A 9,227-nucleotide genomic window follows, 5' to 3' on the forward strand; every position below is an offset into this window, starting at 1 on the left:
GTCTCTATTAGAAAAACCAGGTTGGAGGGAGGAGCGAAGGTGACCTTAGGTGTGGGTGGTGGCCTGGTGGGTAAGATGTCTATTCAGGTTCCCTTTAAGTGAGCCATTTGAAAGTGGCTTAAAATACTCCCCAGCCCCTAGCCCTTTGCCTCTTTATTTTATCCTCAGCCTTGCTAGGGAAAACAGGTGAGTCCAGGTCCTTCTTTCAGTGGGCTTTCCCTTGCACTAAAACCACACATCAAACTACCCAGAGTCCATCTGGCCCCAGGAATCAAGATGCTACCCAAGCCCCTACCATGTTGCTACCAACCTAGATATCAGAAATAACTCTTCATTTGGAATATGAGTAGAGAAGATGAAAAGAGGGTGGTAGTGGCCCATTGAAATTAAGCTGCCTTGGATAATAAAGCAGAGCAAAGCAGATTGTGCACACTAAGTGCATAGCTGCTGCCTGACTTGGTAAAAGGTATCTGGTGATTGGATGGGAAGTGAGAGGAGACCCAGTAGACATACTCATTTCTTGTTTTCTTTGGATCCGGTGGTTGGGTACATGTTGATTTCACTTGGGAAGGCATGTTCCCATGATGAGATTGCCATAGGTACCATTTGACTTCTGCCTTGTGTAAAAGTGCCTGATACATAGTAAGTGCTCAATACATCTTTGTTGAATGGATCAAAGAAGAAATGAATGAAGACATGCAAGAAGTCTTCAAAAGAGTCATACCACCAGAAGAAAAGACAACCAAAAGAAGTCATATCTGAGGACACAGGTTCCATCCCTTGGCCATAATCTTCTTGAATTCTTCTGGATTTGTAATGTTGTTTTCCCCCCAGTGTCTTCTCCAAAGTACCTCAAACTGCGTCATCCTCAGAGAGCCTTGAGGCAAGGGGAATGCTCAGAGAAGGGAGTGAGCTTTCAGAAGTGGTTCAAAGGAGACATGGCAGAGAGACTTGGAATGAGATACATGGAGACATGTGAAGATAAAGGAGGAAGGAGTGTCTGTTCGTGGCCAGGCTCAGAGTAAGGACAGGAAAGAAACTGAAAGCCACCATGGGGCAGGGCCACAGCCGGGGGTGGTCATGGTCCTAGGCCCCTGGGAGCAGTCCTGAGTTGAATAGCCTTTACACATGTGTCTCTGTAGCCTGTAGCTTTGGCAGGCTCTGGAATACAGTCAGCAGCGTCTTGGATTGGCATGCCAGTCCTGCTGCAGAAGGAGGATCCTCATGCTCAGTCACTCAAGGTCTTACATGGAAGGAGGTTTCTTTGTGATTGGAGGCTGGAGCCCTGATAAAGGCTAGAGCTTGAATGATTAGTCCTTATTAAGTAGAGACATTAGTTAGAGCCCAGAATTGTTTCCTAAAGAGAGTATAAATGACTCCTTTATGGTTGTCTTTTAAGAGCAGGATGTATCTAATGCTTGTATTCAAAAATTTTATGTTATTTGATCTACTTTGAGTCATTGTTTAATCTGTGGTGTTTTCCCCTATATTTTATGGAGGCTTTGGAATCAATTTCATCATGCTGAAAGGTATTTTTGGTCCATATATTTTTCTGGACACCTTGAGTCCAGAGAAGTTCCTGTTCATCCTAGGAAATTTGAAAGACCTTGTCTTTGAGCAGAGAGGCACAAGAAATCTATGGTGATAAATAGCCTTGACTTCTCAACGCTATCAGCTATTTGCTGCCTGATTGGTCTGTGAGAAAGCAACAAGGTAGCCCTTGATGTTTTGAGATTCTAAATGGGAAAGTGTCATATCTGGTTGTAATAAAGACATGTGGCAGTTTTAAAAAGTTCTCTTCATCTCTATTGTTTGTGCCCCTCAGCTGTTAAAGAAATATGTGGTGTGCAGAGCCACCTGAGTTTCAGGAGCCTTGAAGATGCAGTCATTCCCTGAGCATTCATGGGAGGACAGGAAAGGAGCATCCTGAATAGACTGCTCCCTTCTGTGCGCTTACCTATAGGAAACCTGGAGTCATACGCAGACCAGGGCACAGCACCCCGTGCCAGCTGTGGAAGCCAAGGCTCAGTCACAGTGTGGAACATCTGGATTGCTCATGGCGATCCCTTGGCCTTCACTCAGAGGTTCTTAGCAAATGCAGTTATCAGAAGCTTAATTACATATATTCAGGTCAGGTATTTCTTAGAGTCACATCACATCTCCCAAGACCCCACCCCTGGTCTAGGACGTCTGAGATTTCCTAGCTGCACAGGCTGCTCTCAGAACCTTCTGAGGGTCTCCCTTACCTCCCGTCCCCCCAGGCAGGGTCTGCACTTCTGTAGCACTTTGTTAAACTGTGTCATCCATTTAAAGAATCAGGCTACAATAATTATTTGTGGAGGAGCTCACCACAGTCTTTGACGACATTCATGTAAAATAAAGAAATGGAAAAGGGAGCGTCTTTTGAATTGTCAGGTAAAGCAACACAGCTTTATCTTGAGAATGCTGTGGGTCAGTGTGGTCACGCTGTTTTTTATCTTGTTGGAAGCTGCCACCCTGGAGCTCCTAGCAAGTGTAGGGATCCCCATCTTCCCTTTGCTTCCTGCCTCAGTTGCCAGGGAGAGCACGGGTCCTACTGTCTCATGTGTGCCTGGCACACTGGAAGAATGAGCAGGACAGTTGCTGTAGGAAGGATTTTGCCCTAAGGAGCTGTCTGCAGAGCAGGGAGAGCACTCGTGTTTCATGTGTACCTTTTACCAAGTCGAAGTAGCCAACTTCGAATTGCTAGGACTGGACGAGTGGTCTGGAGGACTGGGGCTTCTTGTGCACTGAACTCTGAGGTTCCAGTCACCTAGTTTGGTTGGGTGGGGTTTCATCTTCTAGGGCAATAGAACTCTCCCATAGTATTCTCTCAAATGTAAAGGTAGAGCTTCTGTACATAAGCCTCCCTTGAAACAGTCTTTTTAAAAGAGTTCTTCCCACTTTTTTGGGTCTGATGATTCTAGACCCCGTGACCCACCAAGTGATCTGCCTTTCCCTTTTTGTCATACCTGCTCCACAAGGCTAGACCCAGAGGGATGTACCAGGCGACTTCCTACCAGGAGGCCTGCTAGGTATTCTGTTGCTTTCTCCACTTCAGGGCTTTTCCCTACTTCCTCACACCCTGGTTTTCCTTCCTAGGAGAGAAGAGGTTGCAGAGGGAGAAGTCTGAGCAGGCTCTGGATAACCCAGAAGACCTGAGGGGTTCCATTCAGCTCCCTGTGTTGAGACAGGGCAAAAGTCCCTACAAGCGTGGCTTTGATGAGGGGGATGTGCACCCCCAGGCCAAGAAGAAAAAAATTGACCTCATTTTCAAGGATGTGTTGGAGGCATCTTTGGAATCTGCAAAGGTGGAAGCTCATCAGCTGGCCCTGAGCACCTCACTGGTCATCAGGAAAGTTCCCAAGTACCAGGACAATGCCTACAGTCATTGTGCAATGACCGTGTTGCATGGTGTGCCGAATGTCAGCCGGACCCAGGGGGAAGGGGACTGGAAGATCCCCCAAGGGGCTTCTAAGGAGCCAGGTCCACTGGAAGATGAAGAGGAGCCTTCATCTTTCAAGGCTGACAGTCCTGCCGAGGCCTCCCTTGCATCCAATCCCCACGAGCTTCCCACCACCTCCTTTTGCCCTAACTGTATTCGCCTAAAGAAGAAGGTTCGAGAACTCCAGGCAGAGCTAGACATGCTTAAGTCTGGGAAGCTTCCTGACCCCCCTGTATTGCCAGCACAGGTACTGGAGCTCCCAGAGTTCTCAGACCCTGCAGGTAAGTCAGTGTGGATGAGATTGTTGTCAGAGGGAAGAGCACACAGTGGGCAGTGTGGGTAGCATGCTGCTCTCTGTGGGAGCCACCTTCAGGGAAACCTGGAGTGTGCAACTCAGAGGTGGGCTCTGACCACAGCCACGCCCTCAGGTGCCTGCCTCTGACCTGTGCTTTGCAGCTCTGGTGGAATGCTTCATGTCTTGCCCTTGTATTCTCCTTCTCAATAAAGGAAGTTCCGCTGCAGGAGGGGTGTGTGCTGTGTTTTTGACCCATTGCCCTTCTCTGGCACTCTTAGCAAAGTCTTACCCCATAGTCCAACTTCTAAATTCAGGTCTTCTAAACTCCCCCATCCCAAGCAGAATGTCCTGTGGGGAGCACTCCCAGCCTTCTTGAATTCAGGCCAGGAGCACAGCCTCAAACTTCTGTTCGTGAATTGCTATTCTGCCACACGTGGTACTGTCTCCCCTGCCTGGGGTTTCAGAAGGATAGAGATACAGGGCATTTACCTGCATGCTTTGCCTTTTTCTCTTGGCTGCCTGGATCCTTTAGAATTGGTCAACAATGATGAAGGTTTTTCCATATGCATCTGCAGCTGAGTTAGAGTATTTACATAGCACTTCCTATCTAACCACATCCCTTAGCTCAGGATGAGGTGTTTCAGATATTCAAAGCATGCATCTTAACTAAACTGCACTCTGATCCTGAAATGACCTGGGGCTGTCAAAGCTGCCTTCATTTGAGGGCAGCATGCCTCCCTTGACCACATTAGTGGTGGACAACTGACTCCTGTGTCCTCGCCCTATGACTCGGAAATGTTTGATGTGCTTTGCTCCCCTCCATCAGATCTGCTCTCCTGGTTGTGCTGTTTGCTTGATGTGGAACATTTAAATTCCTTGAGCACCCACTAGTGGAGGGGGAAGGTAGGCAGCCTGGAGCATGTGGCCACCATGCATAATCCCCAAAGAGGAAAAGTCACATGTGAATGACAAGAGTGCTTATAAATAAAATCTAGGCTGGGATTCAGTCAGTTGTAGGAATAGGGTGCTGTTTCACACGGTATGGATCTACCTCTAGAGCAGCATTTCCTGTTCATTTTGGAAAAGTCTGTTTTCTCTACCAGGTGTAAATGTTTCTTTCCCACTTGTCTTCTAGCCTCAGAAAGCATGGTCTCTGGCCCCGCCATCATGGAGGATGACGACCAGGAGGTCGATTCGGCAGATGAATCGGTCTCCAACGATGTGATAACCGCAGTGGATGAACCCTCCAAGATGTCGTCAGCCACCGGGCGTCGGATCCGGCGCTTCAAGCAAGAGTGGCTGAAGAAGTTCTGGTTCCTGCGGTACTCCCCGACACTCAATGAGATGTGGTGCCACGTCTGCCGCCAGTACACAGTGCAGTCGTCCCGCACCTCAGCCTTCATCATTGGCTCCAAGCAGTTTAAGATCCACACCATCAAACTGCACAGCCAGAGCAACCTGCACAAGAAGTGCCTGCAGCTGTACAAGCTCCGCATGCACCCCGAGAAGACAGAGGAGATGTGTCGCAACATGACCCTGCTCTTCAACACTGCCTACCACCTAGCCCTTGAAGGCAGGCCCTACCTGGACTTCCGGCCCCTGGCTGAGCTACTGAGGAAGTGTGAGCTCAAAGTGGTAGACCAGTACATGAATGAGGGGGACTGCCAAATCCTCATCCATCACATTGCCCGGGCACTGCGGGAAGACCTGGTAGAGCGCATCCGGCAGTCACCTTGCCTCAGCATCATCCTGGATGGGCAGAGCGATGACCTGCTGGCTGATACAGTGGCTGTCTATGTCCAGTACACCAGCAGTGATGGGCCCCCAGCTACAGAGTTCCTGTCCCTGCAGGAACTGGGGTTCTCCAGCACGGAGAGCTATCTCCAGGCACTTGACCGGGCCTTTACTGCCTTGGGCATCCGGTTGCAGGATGAGAAGCCAACTGTTGGCTTGGGTATAGATGGGGCCAATGTCACAGCCAGCCTGCGTGCCAGCATGTTCATGACCATCCGCAAGTCGCTGCCCTGGCTGCTCTGCCTGCCCTTCATGGTGCACCGGCCTCACCTGGAAATCCTGGATGCCATCAGCGGGAAGGAGCTTCCCTGCCTGGAGGAGCTGGAGAACAATCTGAAGCAGCTGCTGAGTTTCTACCGCTATTCACCACGCCTCATGTGTGAGCTGCGGTCCACTGCTTCAACCCTCTGCGAGGAGACAGAGTTCCTAGGGGACATCCGGGCTGTGAGGTGGATCATCGGTGAGCAGAACGTCCTCAACGCCCTCATCAAGGACTACCTGGAGGTGGTGGCCCACCTCAAGGACGTCAGCAGCCAGACGCAGCGGGCGGATGCCTCTGCCATTGCCCTGGCACTGCTGCAGTTCCTCATGGACTACCAGTCCGTCAAGCTCATCCACTTCCTTCTTGACGTGATCGCTGTGCTCTCACGCCTGGCCTACATCTTCCAGGGTGAGTATCTCCTGGTGTCCCAGGTGGATGACAAGATTGAGGAGGCCATCCAGGAGATCAGCCGGCTGGCTGATTCCCCGGGGGAATACCTGCAAGAGTTTGAGGAGAACTTCCGCGAGAGCTTCAATGGGATTGCGATGAAGAACCTCAGGGTGGCAGAAGCCAAGTTCCAGTCCATCAGGGAGAAGATCTGCCAGAAGACCCAAGTGATCCTGGCTCAGAGGTTCGATTCCCGCAGCCGGATCTTCGTGAAAGCCTGCCAGGTGTTTGACCTGGCTGCCTGGCCCAGGAACAGCGAGGAGCTCATGAGCTATGGCAAGGAGGATATGGTTCAGATATTTGATCACCTGGAGGCTATCCCAACCTTTTCTCGGGATGTCTGTAGGGAAGGGCTGGACCCTCGGGGGAGTCTGTTGATGGAGTGGCGAGAACTCAAGGCTGATTACTATACCAAAAATGGCTTCAAAGACCTAATCGGCCATATTTGCAAGTACAAACAGAGGTTTCCGCTCTTGAACAAGATCATCCAGGTCCTGAAAGTCCTCCCCACTTCCACTGCTTGCTGTGAGAAAGGCCGAAATGCCCTGCAACGAGTTCGCAAGAACCACCGCTCCCGCCTGACCCTGGAGCAGCTCAGTGACCTGTTGACAATTGCTGTCAATGGCCCACCGATTGCCAACTTTGATGCCAAGCGAGCCCTGGACAGCTGGTTTGAAGAGAAGTCTGGCAACAGTTATGCACTGTCCACCGAGGTCCTCAGGATGACGGCGCTGGAACAGAAGCCCATGCTGCCAGCCGTGGACCACGGGTCTGAGTTTTACCCCGACATTTAGGGGGCCGGCGTCACAGAGTTCACTAAGCTGTTGAATATTTTTTTAATCTCTACTCATAAGCTTTGATATATTTTATATATATATATATATATATATATATATATATATATATATATATATATATATATAAAACCCACACTGAAAATTTTTAAAAACCAAGGTGACGCATCCATCAGAAGCTACTGGGAGCTTTCAGTAAGGAATAATGTTGGAAACTGACTCTTATCTATAAGATTTGGCAGCTGCAACATACGTGGCAATTCATTTTCACTCACAGAAGCATGTGCTGGGGCCACACGTGTTCCTACTTAAGGGCCAACCAGTAGCCTAAGCTAAAATGACGGGTCTCTGTCATCACCTCTAGGTGGTTTGTTTTGTTTATGTTTTCATTTGGGGGTTGAGGGGTATGGGTTGGGGTTTTTGTTCTTGCCTTTTCTTTTCTCATTTGGTTTTATGATGGGGGTTTCTTGACCTCTTGGTTGACATGCTGGTCCAGCTGAATCAATCTCTGATTTTGGATAGGGTGGGTTGTGTATCTGGATGGAGGTTTTGACTTTCTCCCTCTCCCACCTGACTTCAGCTTGAGAGATTTTTATTCATTTCCTGATGAGTGTTCCTGCACTGTCTTAGAAAAGTGTCTGTCAAACTGTGACACCTACCACTCCTCACCTCTGTCACCTCTCCCTAGGTTGTTAATTCCCTCCTTCCAGCCCCCTGGATCCTAAAGACCTGTTATACTAAAGGCAAAATTGCCTTACAACTGAGCTTGAAATCTTGGGAAAGGGAGAGGGGGTGAGATTTTTGCATTCCTGTTTTTACATGGTCTGAGATAAAGTAACACAATTCCATTCAGACCCAGGGGGCTGTGGGAGGAATGAAGAGCCAAGAAGTCCAGACCCCAATAGGGCAGTGATTTTTGGCTAAAAACAAGTAAAATGAGAAGTATGTATTCGATTTACATGAATTATTTATACTCTGTCTTTATAATTGTATAATGTGTTGGGGGTATTTTTTTCCTTAATAATCAAGAAATGCCTGCTATAGTTCAGTGGCAGGAGATGTCAATGCAAGTTGTGACCTGGGTTATGCATAACTCAAATGAGAGTCTCTAGAGAATGAATCCTTCTTTTGCAAGGCTGATCACAAGCCCTCAGCCTGGCAGGAAGGCAGTGGGAAAGCCTGTAATGCATCTATGCCTGTGAATGCTTCCTTTTTTGAACAGGGTAGAGATGTCCTAAAGAAAAGGAATAAACAAGAGGTAAGACAGGACTTTCAAGGCATCAGTCTACACACACACACACACACACACACACACACACACACACACACACACACACAACCGCAATATAAGCTTTAGAAATAGCCACTTGCCTACTCCCTAAGGCAAGTAGTGGTTTAAGCTAGAGGAGTCTGATCAATGCTCTTTTGTTCATTTAACTACCAGTATACCTCGCAAGGGAGTTTTAAAAAATGTGCGTGAGCTGTTAAAAACTTCTGTTCATGTTTCCACATCTGATTTGTGCGTATTTGCTATGTGGAGATCCTGTACTGTGGATGCAGGTCCTATTCAGGGGAGGGAGGCAGATCTGCATGGTCTGTGCTCAGTTCTGTTGGGAGCCACCCCTCTCAGTCAGCAGAGGGTGGGCAGAGGGTGGTGTGATTTGGCCACAGGCAAGGCTCCCGTGTCCCCAGCCTGCTTGGCTCAGACATTATAAAACTGTGGTGGCTTCCTTCCTTCTTGGTTTATCTTGTCTCTGAGGCCTCGTGCCACCATTGAGAACCGTCGTGGAAATGTCATCAACACTGAACAAGTCACTCCCCCTTCCTCGTCCTGCCAGTACCTTCACCCCCCACAGATTCCTTCCCCCGACCCCTATGGTCTTGGTGCTAAGATAACTTTAGAATCATTGCTGCTAGTCAATAGCTTTTCATTATATAAATATATTATATATATTATATATTATTTTTGGAACTTTTTATTTGTTTTCAACAGTGATGTAGCATGTTAAAAAACAGAACACAAAAAAACTGGTTTTCTCTGACTGTCCCACTGCCAGGCCTCATATGCTGCCTTCTTAAACAAATCAATGCACCCCTGCCTGCTGATGTTCCGCCCTACCCCCGCCCCAGTCTAACATACTTCCCCACCTGCCTCTGAACAAGGAGAGAGTT

General features: G+C 48.6%; 1 protein-coding gene across 4 annotated transcripts in view; it reads left to right on the plus strand.

The window, feature by feature from the left end:
- Positions 1-7,154, plus strand: part of PRDM11 (PR/SET domain 11) — an 86,409-nt gene extending 79,255 nt beyond the window's left edge. For 3 of the 4 annotated variants that reach the window (XM_036891654.2, XM_036891652.2, XM_036891655.2), the window contains exons 7-8: positions 3,121-3,744; positions 4,894-7,154. In XM_036891654.2, the coding sequence (XP_036747549.2) occupies positions 3,121-3,744; positions 4,894-7,055 (2,786 nt within the window). In that variant the 3' untranslated portion in view covers positions 7,056-7,154. The remainder of the gene's footprint in view (positions 1-3,120; positions 3,745-4,893) is intronic. The other variant, XM_036891656.2, reaches the window with a different exon arrangement.
- Positions 7,155-9,227: the final 2,073 nt, after the last annotated feature.

This window comes from Manis pentadactyla, chromosome 9, assembly GCF_030020395.1.
Source record: "Manis pentadactyla isolate mManPen7 chromosome 9, mManPen7.hap1, whole genome shotgun sequence".
Lineage (NCBI taxonomy): Eukaryota > Metazoa > Chordata > Mammalia > Pholidota > Manidae > Manis > Manis pentadactyla.